This window comes from Engystomops pustulosus, chromosome 2, assembly GCF_040894005.1.
Source record: "Engystomops pustulosus chromosome 2, aEngPut4.maternal, whole genome shotgun sequence".
NCBI classification, from domain to species: Eukaryota; Metazoa; Chordata; class Amphibia; order Anura; family Leptodactylidae; genus Engystomops; species Engystomops pustulosus.
The window spans coordinates 95,021,376-95,041,320 of NC_092412.1; the positions used below are offsets into that span (position 1 = coordinate 95,021,376).

The 19,945-nt window shown below is 38.7% G+C and overlaps 1 protein-coding gene across 1 annotated transcript in view; it reads right to left on the reverse strand.

The window, feature by feature from the left end:
- COL4A1 (collagen type IV alpha 1 chain) overlaps positions 1-19,945 on the reverse strand; it is a 116,191-nt gene that overhangs the window by 58,569 nt on the left and 37,677 nt on the right. The window contains exons 2-8 of the mRNA XM_072135562.1: positions 14,239-14,295; positions 4,408-4,497; positions 4,281-4,325; positions 3,363-3,407; positions 3,214-3,276; positions 3,075-3,128; positions 1,042-1,068 (exon numbers count right to left, since the gene is read on the reverse strand). Of these exons, the coding sequence (XP_071991663.1) occupies positions 1,042-1,068; positions 3,075-3,128; positions 3,214-3,276; positions 3,363-3,407; positions 4,281-4,325; positions 4,408-4,497; positions 14,239-14,295 (381 nt within the window). The remainder of the gene's footprint in view (positions 1-1,041; positions 1,069-3,074; positions 3,129-3,213; positions 3,277-3,362; positions 3,408-4,280; positions 4,326-4,407; positions 4,498-14,238; positions 14,296-19,945) is intronic.

The window sequence follows — 19,945 nt, forward strand, 5'->3', positions numbered from 1 at the left end:
TTAGGACTAGCACATACTGCTGTGGTGAATCTGTTTCAGACTGACCATAGTGCAGGGGATGACAGTATTTGCGTCAGATTGGTGCATAGTGTACAGAGTTCATGTTAAACACCCATCCGTATTATAGTACAGAATTGTTGTTTTGTATGAAAGAAAGGTCTCCATACATCATATATCACTATCATTCAACAAGTTACATCTGCAGCAAAAATGTTGGTCCATTAAATAGGACTCTGTGATTCACAGACGGACCATGATAATTTTAAACTGACCTTAATTTTACCTTGAAAATAATGTGGCTATTGGGTACCATGGGAGGGGCTAAAGTCATATGCAGCTGCTGTAGCATTAATAATTTTTAATTTCAGCAATATGTTCCTCCAGAGTAATTAGTAATTAAAGGGGTATTCCCATCTCACCAAATTAAGGTTATTGTTTGTATTATAAAAAGTTATATATATATATAACTTTTCAATAACAATTAATTGTAACAATTCCTCCCGCTTTTCTAGATCTCTGCTTGCTGTCAATCTACAGAAAGCTTCTAGATTTGCTTCCAGTAGACAGAAATCTGACCATGGTCACAAAGGTGCACTGCTCGTTAGTATCGCAGAGAGTAATCAGAGATGTGGGTTATACTGAGCCATGCACCGGTGTGATCATGGACAGCTTTCTGTCTACTGGAAGTAAACATAGAAAGTTTATATAAAATGACAGCAAGCAGAGATCTAAAATCTAAAAAACAATGAGGAATGATACAGAAATTATACTGGAAAATTGTATAATTTTCAATACAATACAAACAATAACATTAATTTGCCGAAATGGGAATACCCCTTTAAGTCATTGTCTTAAACCAAGTAATACTTTTACAGCTTCCTCCAAGCAATAGATCTATTGTTAAATAAGGTTGAATTAGATGGAGTTGATGACTTAGAATGGTGCAGTTTCTGGAAGACAGTAATACAGCAAATACACCAACTGGTTGAACTGAGAGAATGAGATGAATATTGGTTCATTTAGTATGGCGTTACTACAAACCTTAATTCCTGGTAAACCTGGTGGGCCCTGTAATAATAAAATTAGTTATTACAGACTGAACAACACATAATTGTACAAATAGTAAAAAAGCTTACATCTCTATCATAAGAATCAGAAATGCCATTAGAAATGTTTACCTTAACCTGAGGCCTGAATTATAACATTTACATTTAACCCCTTTAGGTACCACATGGAAAATAAAGCAGGCTCCCCACACTGGTCCTTATGAGCAAAGTATAGGATGAATTCAAACAAATGACTCAACTGGGCCCTGGACAACCTTCTCCCCTTTATGGTGTAATCCTACTTTACTGGAAATTGTCAGGCTGGAGGGGTTCTCGCCTTGGGAATGGAAGGGGTTGTTGCGCTTGCAGCAATTAATGAATGATACATCTTAAAAAGGGGAGGAAAATACTAGGAATGATTTCTCATATCTCATATCTATTCTTTGTCGCTGAGTAAGTCTATGGATTCACTTCCCTTCCCATTCAGACAGCATTGGGAAGCTGATGTAGAACGTATATAGGATAAAGCCTGGAGAAACGTACTGGAATTGGTCCCGATTCTCTCCCCAAGTGAGGCACAAAGACCGTCCCAAATATTTCTTATATAAAAAGTTTAATAAACACCTGCTATGTTATTCCGATATGGCATTCGGGCAGACTCTAACTGTTTGTGATGTGCAAAGCCAGAGGTGGATCGTGCACAACTTATGGCCCCCTAGGGAGCTGAAGAAATTTTGGAGAGATTTCCTGTCTTTTTTGTGCAAGGTTTTTTGAGAGCCAAGCTATTTAGTAAATTCAACAATAATACAGAATTTTTTTCTGTATTGCTATAGCATTTGCTACTAAGCTGTCATATTATGGTGCTCCAGGTTTCTAAGTATTAAATATTGTGACCAGTTATCACTTTTTAAACCCCTTAATTTAGTGTCATCCTGAGCATCTGGTTTTGTGGTCTGTCATCTTGGATTTTATGAATTGTATTTTAAACATATTTTTCAAATAAAGTTAATTTTTATGCAATTGGGTATACAGATTTTTTCCTCTGTTCTATATGCCCATATTGTAGTCCCGGCGGCCTGCCTGCCGGTTAGGCTAGACTTTGTGTTCTTCGCTGTGCTGTGTGTTGTAATTCTATGTCACTATATCTGCTCTTCCCAGCACCTGGAGGACAGAATTATGCCAACTATATCTAAAGTGGTTTTCGTTTTATCAGAGAAATGGTACCCCTTCCTTGAGTTATGTGAATGGACTGAGTAGAAATACCAAGCACAACCACTGTCATATGTACAAAAGTTCACTTATTAGGAAGTAATGGACTACAGTACATCAATAGTATTAATAGTTTTCAATAGAATTAGAAAACTTCTTTCATGAATAATATCTGGTTGAAGAGACCAGCATTGGCTCACCCTTAACATGTACAACGAAAGTGCCGTCACCCTACTTGAAAATGACCTCAAACTACCTTCACCAGCTTCAACTCTTTGAATCATTTCATATTTGCCATGCCACAGATTCCTGCATGGTTCAATTTTTTTCTGTAATCCCCACCCTTCCCAAACAATCAGTGCCATTAAACTGATTTTTTTGGGGTGCAGTGCCAGGACCACCCACTTAGCCCAATTAGCATATCAGCCAAAACTGACTGCATTAATTGCTATGAAAAAGTGCTGGCTACAGAAATAATTCCAGATTTGTCGCTACCAGTAAAGTTAGAGTTGAGATGATCCTTTTAAAGGATATGATTTCTAGAAAATTGCTAATTGTACTTACATTTTTTTTATGTTAGAGTGACTTGCAATATCCAAGATAAGTTTAGCATAAATCTTAACATTTGGTATTCATCTTAATAGAATACCTTTTTAGCCTATTATACTAGGTAATATTATTCTATAAAACAGCCCATAAAATAAGGTAAATGACTACCAGCTACTGCATTTAACTACATTCCAGATGTTATTATTGTCAAATTCTATGTCTAACTATTAATAGTAAGGTATTGTATATATACCATAAATATATACTTACTGGATAACCGATTAACCCTGGAAGGCCCGGTGGCCCCAGTGGTCCTCTTTCCCCCTATCAACACAAAAGAAGGGTTATGTTAGTTCCAAACAACATCAGAATCATTGTCAATGTATAATCATTATGTTATATCATTTACCTTTGTACCATTGCAGCCTGGAATACCAGATGGTCCAGGGGGGCCATCTTGACCAGGTATGCCCTTTAAAAACACAAAGTTGTACACTAGATTACAAAACCATTTTCAAATGTAATGAAGTATTAGTTAGAAATGAAAGCAATACATACGGGGAGACCAGGGTTTCCTGGAAATCCAGCAGATCCGGGAGGACCCTGAATAGAATGAAAGAAAAAAACAATGACTTTTTAAATTTAATTGCTTCACAATGCAAACCACTTTCAAAATAAAATACAGTGTGAGGATTCTCTTCTTTTGATTGATACAGTAGATGGCTGTGTATCATGCCAAACTAATTTCTGAGAATTCCCCCTGCGGGGGGTATGTGTTTTGCCATGACCTGTTGTAAAGCACTTTTCTGTTTTCTTTCAATAAAATTTTGTTGAAACTAAAAAAAGGTGTGAGGATGCACAGCACAATTGAATAGAATTGGGAAACCGGGGAGGAGGTAGAGATGGAGAGAAAAGAGAATACAAAGTAAAAGAAAAATTACCTAGGTCTTACAAGAAGATAAAAACTTCTGAAATAATGTATTATGATATGAAATACAAAGGATCCTATGTATCATGTCTTGATCACTTTTTTGATATATAAGGCATGGAAAGGTTAAAATTTCTGGCCATGGAAATTGCTCATTCTTGACCTTTTCGAAAAAAAAGTGGGCTTTGCAGGGACCTCTTGGCCATTCAAATTTATTATAACCTGTGCCAGAAAACTGCTGCGGGTTATAGCTGAAGTCTAAACCAGCCTAGAAATGACTAAGATTTCATTTCCGGAATACAGGTTGGAACCCTTTTAGTAATTGAAGCTAGTACATTGGCCCCAGAGAGTGTATATACTCTATACTGGGCTCAGATAATTAATGCTTCATAACTAGAGTTTCCTCAGGGGTCAAAGGGGTTATACTAAGATTAAGCATCAGGAATTGCCATAACACAACAAAGTCTTGACATAACAATATTCATTCTGTATTATATCAATATAATAAAGCTTATTTATATATGTATATTTGGTTAAATGAGACTCACTCTGTTTCCCTTTGTTCCTGGAAGTCCTGGTTCACCTGTGTCACCCTGTAATGGAAAGATATTCAATATTTAGCATTTGTATAGACTATAAAGGAAGTTGAAGTGGCTCTTAAAGTTTATAACCTACTTTCTGTCCCAGTGGCCCAGGGGGTCCCTCAGGTCCTTGAAGTCCAGGAAATCCAATAATGCCAGGCAGGCCTGGTAATCCTCGTTCCCCCTTGAAAATAAATAAAAACATGTTAAGAAATTTACTTAACCCTTTAACGACCAAGCCCTTTTTAGTTTTTTTCATTTCTATTTTTTACTCCCCACAATCAAAAATCAAAAACTTTTTTTTACACATAAAGAGCTGTGTGATGGCTTGTTTTCTGCTTAACAAACTGCATTACATAGTGATGGTATTTATTTTTCCATGCCGTGTACTGGGAACGGGAAAAAATTCCAAATGCAGTGAAATTGGTGAAAAAACGCATTTGCACTATTTTCTTGCGGGCTTGGGTTTTACTGCTTTCACTGTGCTGGTTTCACCCGCCTAATATATTCTTTGGGTCGTTGCAATTACGGGGATACCAAATTTGCATAGGTTATATAATGTTTTCATACATTTACAAAAATTAAAACCTCCTGTACAAGTTTATTTTAGATTTTGCCATCTTCTGGTGCTAACAACTTTTTCATACTTTGGTGTAGGAGATGTGGGTGGTGTCATTTTTTGCGACTTCTGATGAAGTTTTCAATGCTAGCATTTTTAGGGCTGTATGACCATCTGATGACTTTTTTATAAAATTATTAAATTTTTCAAAATGGCAAAAAAGTACCATTTTCAAATTCGGCGCTAATTTCTGTAACAGGGTTAAACGCAGTGAAAAAATGTTATTATATTTTGATAGATCGGGCATTTTCAGATGCGACGATGCCTAATGTGTTTATTTTTACTGTTTATTTATATTTATATCAGTTCTAGGGAAAGGGGGTTGATTTGAAGTTTTATTTTTTTTATTATAATTTTTTTTTTTTTTTAATTTTTACTTTTACTATTTTTCAGACTGCCTAGGGTACTTTAACCCTAGGTTGTCTGATCGATCCTACCATATACTGCCATACTACATCCTCATACATTACAATGTACAATTAGCACATAGTAATGAATGGGTTAAATCCAGACAGCCCCCGGTCTTCGGAAGACCCGAGGCTGTCATGGCAACCGATCGCTGCTCCCCGATGACGTCACGCGGAGCAACAATCTCCAACAAGATGGCGGCCCCGGTGGCAATGTGCCATCTAGCACCGATCGCGGGTGTTACTGGTAAGTCTTTGCTGCAAAGACTTACCAGCTATGGAGAGGGCTCAGCCCGTGAGCCCTCTCCATGCACCCGCAGCCGACCCGTGACGTGCTATTACGTCACCGGTCGTGAAAGGGATGAAGGGGTATCCCATTTCAGCAAATTATTGTTATTGTTTTTATGGTAAAAAATATACTATTTTCTAATATACTTTCTGTATCAATTCCTCATGGTTTTCTAGATCTTTGCTTGTTGTCATTTTATGGAAAGCTTCTATTTTTACTTTGAGTGGACAGAAATCTGACCACGACTACACAGCTTCATTATATCACAGATAGTAATCTGAGCTGTGGGTTATAACGAATGTGCACCTAGGTGATCATTGGCAGATTTCTGTCCTGTTAAGTAGTAAACACAGAAACATCCTATAGCAGGACAACAAGCAGAGATCTAGAAAACTGTAAGGAATTGATACAGAAAGTATATTGGAAATATATATAATTATTTATCATAAAGAGAATGACATACATTTTCTGTAATGGGAATACCCCTTTAACTATTTTGACTGCGGTTCTAAGCAGACATCACAGTACTCTTTACAAACTGGTTTACTTCTACATCTGCAGGATTTATCAACTGCAGGGTCCATAAATCACTCTATAAAATATGTCTGTATATTATACGTTCTTTTTAAATATATTTCATTATTTATTTATGACCAAAATAATTGTCAGTAGATTGCATCACCAGTAAGCAAAGCTAAACCTTAGAAAAAGAAATGTCCTGAAAAATCTCCAGCAATATGACTTTATTTCTGATTGGGGAGTAGAGACCTAAAATCCTGGGTGTAACACGAGGTTAACATATTAAATTCTGTCTATCGCAATTCTACATTTTAGCCACAAGAGGGTATGCAATACATAGACATCCGAAGTATCCATTTAGGGCCTCACAAACCAAGCTCCTCAAGTTTTCACCTGGATTTCTTTCTCCAATGACACATTTCTGTGCTTGTGCAAACTTTTTCATCTTATGTCTTCTACATGGATATATGATGTCATATGGCTTCATATCACTGTTTTTAAGGTTATTTTAAGCTAGATAGTCAAATCCTCCCTGCATCTAGACAATGCAGTTTCATTTTTTCATGTGCATATGATGTTGTTGTGTCTCGGTGTAATGCTGTGTCTAGACTGGTCTGACATTGGCAGGACTCCATTCGTTCCAGTTACATGTATTATGATAATGTTCTATTTACAGATAAAACAAAAGGCATAAAGAGAGAGGATGTACTGTATCTTAAAATTACACAACAATATACTGGTCCTGCTGAAATGATTAGCTTCCACATGTTTTCATAGTTTCCTCAGTTTTATGGGACAATGTGTAAGTTCATGTGAGTCACTACCCAGTTAGGACAAAACACCAGGAAAAGATTCTGCTTATTGTTCCTTCTTTGAATAACTCTTGCATCTGGATTATCACTTTAATTGTCCCCCACAGAACAGGGCAGAGCAATACAGAAAACGACGGAAACAAAGGCAGTTCCTGGCTAAATGTTAGCCTCAGAAGAAAAGCCAGCTAGACTATTTAGTAAAGAACAATACATAAATCATTTATTCAGATTTTACGCAACTAAAAATTAGTCACTGAATAAAATTCATATGCTTTGCTACAATTTTATGTGAGACTATGCATATTCATCCCAAACCGGGGCCTAGCCTTTTTTGGGGGGCCTGGAGGCAGCCGGGGGCCCAGAATACCGGAGTGGGTGGCGGTTGCGGCCTAGGCACACTGTGGTCATGGTGTTTGGTATGGGGACCGGAGGGACTGTCCTACAGCCTGACAGGTCTCCAGCATGTGGTGTGTGCAAGAAATAAGGAGGGAGAGGCTGATGTACTGGTTCTCCCTGGGGCAACCCCTAGGTGTCTCTAGGATGAGTCACTGGGTAATGGATGGGGAGCCCGTGGTGGTAAACAGCAGAATCCAGTGATCAGACGGAAGCAAAGTTGTGCAAATCAACTTAGCAGGGCCGGATTAAGGTTGGTGGGGGCCCCTGGGCGCAAAATATGGTGGGGCCCCCATTAAATGTAGTCCAGACAGGGAACAGATATCGCTATACAAAGGCCCCCAGCAATCACTATATACAGTCCTCAGCAATCACTATATACAGCTCCCCCAGCAATCACTATATACAGCTCCCCCAGCAATCACTGTATACAGCTCCCCCAGCAATCACTGTATACAGCTCCCCCAGTAATCACTATATACAGCTCCCCCAGCAATCACTATATACAGCTCTCCCAGCAATCACTGTACACAGCTCCCCCAGCAATCACTATATACAGCTCCCCCAGCAATCACTATATACAGCTCCCCCAGCAATCAATACATACAGCTCCCCCAGCAATCATTATATACAGCTCCCCCAGAAATCACTATATACAGCCCCCCAGTAATCACTACATACAGCTCCCCCAGCAATCACTATATACATCTCCCGACAATCACTGTATACAGCTCCCCCAGAAATCACTGTATACAGCTCCCCCAGCAATCACTATAAACAGCTCCCCCAGCAATCAATACATACAGCTCCCCCAGCAATCATTATATACAGCTCCCCCAGAAATCACTATATACAGCCCCCCAGTAATCACTACATACAGCTCCCCCAGCAATCACTATATACATCTCCCGACAATCACTGTATACAGCTCCCCCAGAAATCACTGTATACAGCTCCCCCAGCAATCACTATATACTGCTCCCCCAGCAATCACTATATACAGCTCCCCCAGCAACTACTGTATACAGCTCCCCCAGCAATCACTATATACTGCTCCACCAGTAATCACTATATACAGCTCCCCCAGCAATCACTGTATACAGCTCCCCCAGCAACCACTATATACAACCCCCTAACAATAACTATATACAGCCCCCTAGTAATCACTATTCGAACCCCCAGCATTAATTATATAAAGTCCCCCTATAACAACTATATACAGACCCCATAATAACTATAAACACCTCCTATAATAACTATATACAGTTCCCTATTATAACTATATACCCCCCATAATAACTATATACACCACCCTATAATAACTAACTATATACAGTTCCCCTATTATAACTATATACACAACACCTCCTATAATAACTATATACACCACTCTATAATAACTATATACCCCCTATAATAACTGTATACACCACCGTTTAATAACTATCTACCCCCTATAATAACTATATACACCCCCTATAATAACTAACTATAGACCTCCTATAATAACTATATACACCACTCTATAATAACTAACTATATACCCCCTATAATAACTATATACACCACTCTATAATAACTATATACCTCCTATAATAACTATATACACCCCCTATAATAACTAACTATATACAGTTCTCCTATTATAACTAATTACACAACACCTCCTATAATAACTAAGTATATAGCCCCCATAATAACTATATGCACCCCCCTATTATAACTATATACACAACAGCTCTAATAATAACTAACTATATACCCCACCAATAATAACTATATACAGTTATATCCAGTTTATTTTATAAATAAAATTGTACATCACCTTCCTCCGTTCCCCCGATGCGCGCCGTCCTTGTGTTCTTACCGCGCGGTTATCTTCGGAGGTGTACCAAGATGGCGGCGCCCTGCTAGCAGCCAGCGCAGTGACATCACACGCGGCGCCGGCGCCGTGACGTCACACACGGCGTCGGCGCCGTGAACACAGGGCGCCGCCATCTTGGTTTCCACGGATCATCAAATGGCAGAGCAGGGAGCTTATTGTTCCCTGGCTCTGCCATAGCATTAAGCATTTCTAAGCCCCATGTGCGCTACTTACGGCGGTCAGCCCGGACCCAAATACATAGTGGGCGAATCGGGTGGTCAAGCGACCGCTCGAATCGCCCACATTTGGTGGGGGCCCCTTTAAGGGCAAAGTGGTGGGGGCCCCGGGGCTCTAGCCCAGGGAGCCCCCCCTATGATCCGGCCCTGCAACTTAGGTTTCTTTATTGAACAGCCAATAGCAGGCAACGGGCCAGAACGGTCAAACAGCAGATTCGGATTCTGGTTACTGTAGTGGCCATGGAGAGTGGTCCGCAGGAATAGTGCAACAGCCTGGTAGTAGATGCAGGCTGGGATACTTGAGGTGGAGCTGTGTCCAAACTGTGGAAGCTGCAGCTATGGGTAAGAGTCTCCTGACTCAGTTCCTGGGATTGGTATCTGTGACAGCACTGAAGGTGTGCTGCACACTGTCTCTCTGTTCACTTTGACTCTGCAGACTGGAACATGTACTCCCACTGCAGGGGTTTTATACTCCCCCTGGTCAGGTGGTAGTTCCTCTCCTATCACACTCCAGTTTACAATACAGCCAAATAATTGGATAACTACTTACACCTATTTAACTGTTGCCGTTCCAAGCAGAGGCTACAGCTGCAATTTACCTAAGTTCTCCTAGTATTATCTGCTGGGTGAGTTTCGCAGGCTCACAAGATAGATCCTGACAGGGTGAGGGCGCTATTCGCACAACCACCTTGCCTATACATTGGCAGGGGTGTTGCACTACGTTTACACTACCGTCCATTACGTAAGCAGTTTAGGAGCACAGACGAAAAAGTACTGCCTGTATGACATTATCTTCTGGCAACATGAGGCACACCTGAACTAAGACTGGAAGGACCCCATTACAATCAGTTGGATTTGCTAACCACTGACCCCTTAGATAACATTATGTTCTCTCTCTACCTGTAATTTTTTAAAAAAAGTAATTACATTGGGGCAATTTATCGTATGCTGGTGCTAGGTGCGGCAGCATGTGATGGACTCAACCCCCCACCCCCACCCCACTACACTTCAAGAGGCCAGAGCCAGCTTCACTGGCATACAAATCTAGATTTCTGCTATTACCTGTGCTTGTTCAGGCCTGCCAGGTACACCCCCCCTCACCCACTTGGTGTGTCGGTGGCATAAAAGAGGAAATAATTGCAATTCCTGGTGGTTTGCAAGAAATTGTGATTATTTCAGTGCTTGTACTCCACACACACAAGCCCTAATAAATGTCCTCCCTAGACTTTCTTTTCCGAAAAACTGAGGAAGCAGGCTCACTGACTTTGGGTTAACGTTGTCCTTTCCTTATAGCCTAAATTTATTCACTTTCACACTCCTGCCACACATACTGTATTTTCATCACATTACTTGTAGTGTTATGTCATGATCTATGTTTGTTGTCAGTGAATGAAAAACATGTTGGTACATTTTGGTCATAGTATATAAAGCCGATTCATTGTAGGGTGACAATTTGTACAATTTAATGGAAGTATTCACTCTTTATTTCCAGTAAATAAATACCTACACTGGCCATGTCACTGACATACTGGATCACTGTTCTACGCTACTATAATTCAAAAAGCTGCGCACTTGTGTGATCTTAACTCAAAAGTAAAATACCCTTTCAAAGATTTTAATCTACAAAAGCAATTTAAGTAGTAATAAAAATCAAGACAAATGTGATTCCCTAAGTAAAGTTAGGGACAAAACAGACAATGGAGCAAACATGTGTAACCTTTAGTGACCTTAATAGGTCAACTACACAATAAGCTTCTTACAATGAAATCATCGGTGGATTTTCCCTTGGGTGCATCTGATCATTTTATCAGAGGTATTATATTTAAAAGAGTTCTGCATATTCTATTGTTCAGAATAACAATTTATAAAACTGTCTTACATTGTAAAAATTATATTATGCAACGTTCATACAACTTTCATTGTTTTCATTTACTATAGATGGACTCCATCTATATCCTGAGATATTCACTAACAGCTGAGCATGTCTGTCACTGCCTGTTATAGAAAATATAATGCGTACTGCACGGTATACAATTTTTACACAATTATATGGCCAACAGTTGCACTAAACTGTCATGGTAACCGTGTGGAACCATAGCACATAAACTGTATAGTGTATCCAGCAAATAATCTATGACAAATTAGCTGTCCAGACTGGTATTAATGTGTAGTGGGATGCCAAAACGTCTTTTAAGTCTTCTGGGATAAAATGCAGCTGGAATACTGATATGAAAAATGCATTGTATGATCTGGAGTAGCCAGCTGCCAGGATTACCCAGTTGAATTATCATACGTGAAATTCCACAGATTGGGAATTCTTGAACTTTAAATCAATTTCATGACAATAACGTTGATAGGAAATTCCTTTTTAAGAATAAAACTTCTGTTATTAAAACCTGTAGTGGAAATGTTGGTGGCATCAAGTCATATAAAAACTCACACTATCTACCAACTCAAGTGAAGACATATCTTTTCAGGGCATCAGCCTTTTATACAATGCATTGTTATCATCAGTGGGCATATGAAGAAGTGTTTATCCAGCTGCACAGCAGATATGACCCTTTAACTGAAGAGATCACGATTCACAGATCTCCTCTAACATTAATCATTGTAACTTCACTATCCTCAAAATTTACAGCTGCTCTGAAATCCTGGAACAGCTTTTTCTGAAAAACTTCTGAATTCATTAATTTCATGTTTTGGTTTCTGGAATCTTGGCATTATCTTTTCTATACTGATCACCTATTTTGGCAAACAGTTGGGTGATGTCATGGTCCCACTTTAGCAAAATGTCAGGCTCCCAAACAGAGAATTAGGATCCCAAAATAAAAGTGAAGACCAAAAGTTTGGACACATCTTCTCATTCAAAGAGTTTTCTGTATTTTCATGACTATAAAAATTGTGGAGTCACACTGAAGGAATCAAAACTATTAATTAGCACATGTGGAATCTCGTACTTAACAAAAAATATGTCTTATATTCAAGGTTCTTCAAAGTAGCCACCTTTTGCTTTGATTACTGGTTTGCACAATGTTGATGAACTTCAAGAGGTAATCACCAGAAAAGGTTTTCACATCACAGGTGCCCTGTCAGGTTTAATGAGTGGGATTTCTTGCCTTATAAATGGGGTTGGGGCCATCAGTTGTGTTGTACAGAAGTCAGGTGGATACAAAGCTAAAAGTCCTACTTAATAGAATGTTAGAATTTTTATTATGGCTAGAAAAAAGCAGCTAAGTAAAGAAAAACAAGTGGCCATCATTACTCCAAGGAAAACTTGGAAAGCATCCCCAACTGCAGTTGCAAAAACCATCAAGTGCTACAAAGAAACTGGCTCACATGAGGATCCCCCAGGAAAGGAAGACCAAGAGTCACCTCTGCTGCAGAGTATAAGTTCATCCGAGTTACCAGCCTCCAGAATCGCAGGTTCACAGCAGCTCAGATTAGAGACCAGGTCAATGCCACACAGATTTCTAGCAGCAGACACATCTCTACAGCAACTGTTAAGAGGAGACTGTATGCAGCAGCCTTCATGGTAGACCAGTGGAAATCCGTGCTTTGGTCTGATGAGTCCAAATTTGAGATCCATGAGATCCTTGGTTCCAACCACAGTGTCATTGGGCAATGCAGAAAAGGTGAACAAATGGACTCTAGATGTTTCCACTGTGAAGCATAGAGAAGGAGGTGTGATGGTGGAGGGATTGCTGGTGACACTGTTGGGGATTTATTCAAAATTGAAAGTACACTGAACCAGCATACTTACCACAGCATTTTGCAGCGGCATGCTATTGCATCCGATTTGCGTTTAGTTGGACCATCATTTATTTTTCAACAGGACAATGACCCAAAACACACCTCCAGGCTGTTTAAGGGCTATTTGACCAAGAAGGAGAGTGATTTGGTGCTACAGCAGATGACTTCGACTCCACAGTCACCAGACCTGTACCCAATCGAGATGGTTTAGAATGAACTGGACCGCAGAGTGAAGGAAAAAAGGGCCAACAAGGACTAAGCATCTCTGACTACCTCTTGAAGCTCATCAAGAGAATGCCAAGAGTGTGCAAAACAGTAATCAAAGCAAAAGGTGGCTACTTTGAAGAACCTAGAATATAAGACATATTTTCAGTTGTTTCACAATTTTTTGTTAAGTATATGATACCTTTTATATATGTATATATGTTTATATGTTAATTCATAGTTTTGATGCCTTCAGTGTTAATCTACAATTTTCATAGTCTGGAAAATACAGAAAACTCTATGAATGAGAAGGTGTGTCCAAACTTTTGGTCTATAAATAAATAAATATATATATATATATATATATATATATATATATATATATATATACACACATCAGGAATGGCATATATTTCTTACATAAAACTAACATGATACAATTGATACAGCACCCATCTGCTCTCCTAATGGGGCGCAATTAGGATGCCTAAATGGTATATTATAATATTACATTTTTCATTTATCAACGGGTGCACCATGTAGGCAGAGCATATTGCTGCTTTAGGACCTAGCCTTATTGGGCTTTCATTAATTTCAGTGGCAGTTATATTTCTATATACTGAGCTAGTGGTAATGGGGGAGTGGTTATCAATCATAGCTGTATTGGGGAGTTTTATCAATTTGGTTATTCCAATTAACTTGTGTAGTTGCTTGAAAATGCATCCAATTAATTTCTGAGCAGTAGATTTTCATTTAAAATATCTGTGCCTTTATATTATCTTTATTTGCTTGGGGTTTATAAAGACAAAGTACAAACATTCAGCACACTCACCTTTTGTCCTTTTACTCCACTACAGTCGCATTTGGAAGTTCCACACCCGTTACATGCCTGAAATGTAGAATAAAAACAAGAAATTTTGTGTTACTTATACGTTACACATCAGTCAATAATAACTTCAGCTTAATGTCATAGAAATACTGGTAGGGAAAAAAACAAAAAACTTTATAGCTGAATATTAATCTTTCATTAACAATAAATTAAGCACATTAACATTTGCATCCTAGTAATAAAATAGTTTTTTAAGTTTCTAACATATAACTTCAGGGCTGTATGGTTGTAGACGTGGTAGATGCACCCAAACTGGGTATATAGACATCTTAGCACTCTATATGAATGGACATATAATAAGCAAAGCTAGAGAAAATCTTAAAGGGGTTGTCTACTTTCAGCAAATAGTTGATATGGTTTGTGTAAGGAAAAGTTATACAATATACTTTCTGTATCAATTCCTTGAAGTTTTCTAGATCTCTTCTTGTTGTCCTGCTACAGAAAGCTTCTATGTTTACTTCCAGTGGATAAAAATCTGTCCATATTCATGTGATATCACACAGGTGCACAAGCCATTATTATCACACGGCTCTGATTACTCTTTGTGATAATAATGGCTCATGCACCTGTGTGACATCACATGACCATGGGCATAGAAGCTTTCTATAGCAGGCCAGCAAGCAGAGATCTAGAAAACTGTAAGGAATTGATTCAGAAAGTATATTGGAAAATTGGATAACTTTACGTACACAAACCATATCAATTATTTGCCTTTAAGAAAGGCATGGAGAAAAATTCTACTGCATTAGGATGGATGTAGTGAATACCTTATGAGTGTTGTACAAGAGGTAAAACAGATATAAATTATGTTTTGTAATCTTTTCACTGGAATGCAAAAAGGGTTTGACAAGGGCAGTGATCCCCACCTTTCAGCTTTCTCCATCTGTTTTCATTACAGCAGCATAACTTAGCTAACTTATGGCTGACACTGGAGTATGGGATAGTTGCAGGATATACACACATACCTCCTTCCATTCCATTTTATAATCCATTTTACAAACCGCTGTATACAAATGACTCTGTCCAAAATGTAATGTTATGATGCAATATTGTGCAGTCTATCTCATCAGTGGCACCATCAGCAGTAGCAGCTAATATATCTTACACCTGTTGCTGTTTCAAGTGTCCACCATCAAACTATTTGTTATTATGTCCTTGTGCAGTTTTAGATTTTCAGTTCTCTCTGTAATCAGATTAGAATTCACTTGATGCTTTGATGTGCTGTGTATAATAGTGCATTTAACCTGCCAGCATCTCAACCAAATAAGGCGCTCCGGTTCTACTGCTCCGCTTATCTCTGGAATTTCCATCAACCTCTTCACTATGAAATTCTGTGGAATATCTCAAGCCATGCTGCCAACTTAGCTAAATGCTTAAATTTCCTGCTATGGAATTTTGAACGTGTTCACACATATATCTATAAAGAGTACAGACAGTCCCCGGGTTACATACAAGATAGGCTCCTAGGTTTGTTGAATTTTGATGTAAGTTGGAACAGGTTTATTTTATAATGGTAACTTCAGACAAAAATTTTTTTTTCCACAAATGGATTGTCAAAATTTGTGATGTCATGGGAAAAAGATTATCCACAAAACTTCGTTACAACTGATTATTGCAGCCTGAGACTCAAGTAAAACATCCAGATAATATATATGTATTATAAGCATTAATCCATTAAAAAAATGTAAATACTGTAATAAGAAAAACCCAACCATCTTTAAATGGCATAGTTTTATGTATCGGGACACAATAAAATAAGCTTCTATTCTTTAGAAGGTCTCAAAATTAGGTGGTTTCAACCTCTGTTTTTTTACCAAAAGGAAAAAGCCACACCTTGTGGGAACATCTTGTATAGGCACCTTTATGAATAACTTGATTTCAAGGTTCAAACATAAAACACTTATTAATAATAAAGTTAATAATTACAGAAATGGATTCAGTAAACGGTGACCTGGTGCCTACCTAAAACTGTCTGCAGTTTGTATGATCAAAACTGATGACAGATTCCCTATAAGAACTTTTAATGACCAGATTTTTTCTCAGTTTGTACTGCGTTTCTTGAGGCATGAAAAAAACGTTAGAAGCCTCAAATCTCAGTTTGCAAACTATTTATTCCCTCTGTGCATCTACACATAATATTTATACTGTATAAATGGAAAAACAACAAACTAAACACATACAAACTACCTAAACTGTAGTTACAACAGAATACTAGACAATCATGAGTCCAGTTTTGAATTGGGGATAGGTGGGTCCATGGGAAACATAAGTGTCCTCAAAATCTCAACCTATATCAGAAAAATCCTGTTGTCTTACATATTATTGTCTGCAATACAAATCTGTGGTGTCATTAGTATTAGTAGTTGTAGAGGGTTTCCCAGTTAAGTGCTAAATCAGCATTACATAGTATCTTTTATTATTAAAATGTCAATGTCATCTACAGTTTTGGAGTTGAAGGACAAATCTCTACAATCTGCATGTTGTTTCCAAATAAACAGCTGAATAACGTATTGCTAATACAGCATATTAAAACAAATCTGTGATGCAGAACGGGACTGGAGGTCAGTGCTGTTAATAATTACACGTGAAGGTCAGAGACTTCTTACTTAGGGATGTAAACCATGACTTGCTTTATGGCTACGACCTTCTTCTGTAAAGGTTTTTATTTCTGTTTTTCAAAAAGGCTTTGTTATTTATATTGTGTGGAAGTGCAGATTTCAATTATTCCAAATTAAAAAGTTGTGATTTAGTGTAATGATTGTGATTATAGTTCAGTGATTGTCTTTTTTGAAGTAATATGCATTACTCCTAAAGTAACTGTTACCAAACACAATGAGGCCAATTTTCTGGCGTTCTTTTAAATGCAAACTGCCTGCACAGATATTTAAGAAGCATCTGCACCGCAATTGTGTCGCATGTGACCCTTTTGTGGCGCAGCTGCACTAAAATTCATGCGGCACAAATTAGGGGGCAATCTGGTGCTCAGTCGGACCATGCGCCAGGTTTATCATGCAAAGTCCAACAGAATTGTGATGAACGCCCTATGTTTAAGGTTGTCAGGCATCTGCGAACTGGAATGGGTCTGTGGACCCTCTGGACCACTGCGGGAGATGGTACTAGCCGACACCTGGGACCGGAATCTAAGTGGCACTCGTCTTCACCAGAGCCTGCCGCAAAGAGGGATGCTCTTGCTGCGGCGACGGGCCACCAGGTCGTTCCACAGGTGCGACTAGCCCACGGTGGCAGCCAAGGTAGTAATGAAGAATACAGTGCATGCCCAGGATGACAGCGGGAGTAGAGCCCTGGAAGGAACCCTGGAACACACAGCAGGAACACGGGAGCAGGCACACAGAACAGGAACGCTGAAACAGGAACACGGGAATGGGAACACAGAGGAAGACTGGAAACACAGGAACACGGAGGAACACTGGAAATGCAGGAACAGTGGAGGGCTTTCACTTCATAGGAAATGGCTGGAGATCCAGCAGGGAATGATGGGAGCCGCCGGGTTATATAGCAGAGCCAGAAGTGCCAGCGCCAATCAGGAGGGCACTGGCCCTTAAGATCCTAGAGAGCGGTGACGCGCATGGCCTAGTCGGGTCAGGAGCATGGAGCGGTAAGTCCAGGTGTGGGGATGGAGTAGCGGAGGCACTACAGAGAGGGGCATGGGTGGGGCACCCGTGACAATGGTGAACCACAAAAAAGTAGGTGAACTCAGTCAGGGCAGTGCTGGGTGCACCAGATTAATGAAGAATGGGTACCAGAAATCCTGAATCTGGCGCACCCTGTACTATACACAGGCAAAGTGCATTTAATTCAGTTTGCACTAGTCTTCGTAAATGTGCCCCAATGTGCCAATATGTTGTGAACATAACAGAAAACTGCCAGGAAAAGCTTTAAAAAGTTGCAATCTTTGGTACATGCCAAGCAAATTGCATTTTTAGTTTTTTTGCGCTTTGATCACTTAACTTACTCAAAAAAAGTAGGTGGAGCAGGATGGGTATCCCTTGGCCTTCCAACTATACTACACTACACCAATTTCAGGTAGCCGAAAGTCCTGACAAGTACATATTTCGATTCCGGTGCAATTGATGCACCAGAATATTTTACAATCTAGCCTGCCTTTTTCTCAGCTTATTCATAATTATTCATTGGCAGTCACATATTACGGTAATTATAAAATAAACACTGCCACTTTATGTTTTTCCAAACAGCACTCATTGAATAGATTCTTAATTAAGAATTGTGCAATTCAATTTTGAAGTCCAACTATGGGCACCATTTATAAAATTAGGGTCGACTGGCACAGCAGAATTCCACGTCAAACTTGGCACAGATTATTACCCTCATGCAATACATATTTAGCAGAATGTAGTGCATTTCTAGCAAACGGAAATACATTTAGTTAAAGCATATTAAATATATCTATTTCAGCACTTTCTATTTACTGTCACTAAAATCAGAACCTAATACTGAACACTATAAGTTTCTGTACTGCTACACATCTATGATAGGTTTTTAATCCAATAAAATCTTCTATGTTTCTTTAACTTTAACATTCTCAATGGATGACATATGCTGGTAGCTAAATAAACATACACATATAAGCCTATATGTTAAGCGAGAAAATAATTTCAGATCCTAGGTCTTGAAAATGTCAGTCACATCATACTGTATACATTTCCATCTCATAAATAGTCATTGTCATAAACAATATCAGTCAGGCCATATTAGGCTGTGCTAAGAAAGACATTAAAATGCAGTGCAGTGTATGAACAAAAGTAATAAACCTTCAAGCTCTTAAAGGAGACCATTAGCTACAAGGACTAACCACTTTATGACCAGAGAACATTTAGCCTTAAAGTGGTTTCCAGGGACAATGAGGTGTACATTTCATTGACAACTTAAAAAACTTTTATTTGGATTTATTTATAAGACTTACCGTATTATAAATATATAATTATGAATGTACAAAGTAAGAGACATATATATATTTATTAAATGTCTCTTATTTTGTAAAGTCATAATCATATATTTATAATAAGTCTTATAAATAAGTCCAAAAAAGAATCAAAATAATTAGACATTCAAAATAAAATAGAAATATGTGTGGAGGAAGGAACTTCCACCTGCATCCTGCTAAGGAATGTGAAATTTCCTCTTATAAGAATAGGACGGCAAAATTACAAAAACTTCCCAAGATAAATACGGTGAACTACAGGTCTATTTTCATAAGACAGTGTTGTGTCATATCATTATTTGTTTCTTACTGCCAAGCCACTGTAATGCAATCCTCTTACAGTATCTGTATAATTGTACAAATTATGTTATGTGCAAGGCTAATAAGCCAAGCTTCACACTCAAAGTCACTCTTCAATTCCAGGCTCAGATAAAACTTCCTTGTAAGTGCCTGGCTGTTTTTAGATAAATACATCATATAATATATAACCTGTCAATAGGGATGAGTGAACATTGGCCAAGTTCGACCTGAAAGTTCTGACCACGCTCGGGTACCACTGGAAACACCTGTGCCATCGGTGCTGACGTCTTTGCCTGCATTCCCCATGAACGTGGGTGTAACAACCTGGAGGGGGGCAAGCTTAAAGCAGGACCCAAAAACAAAGAGGGAGATTCATTTAAGAGGTTTGCC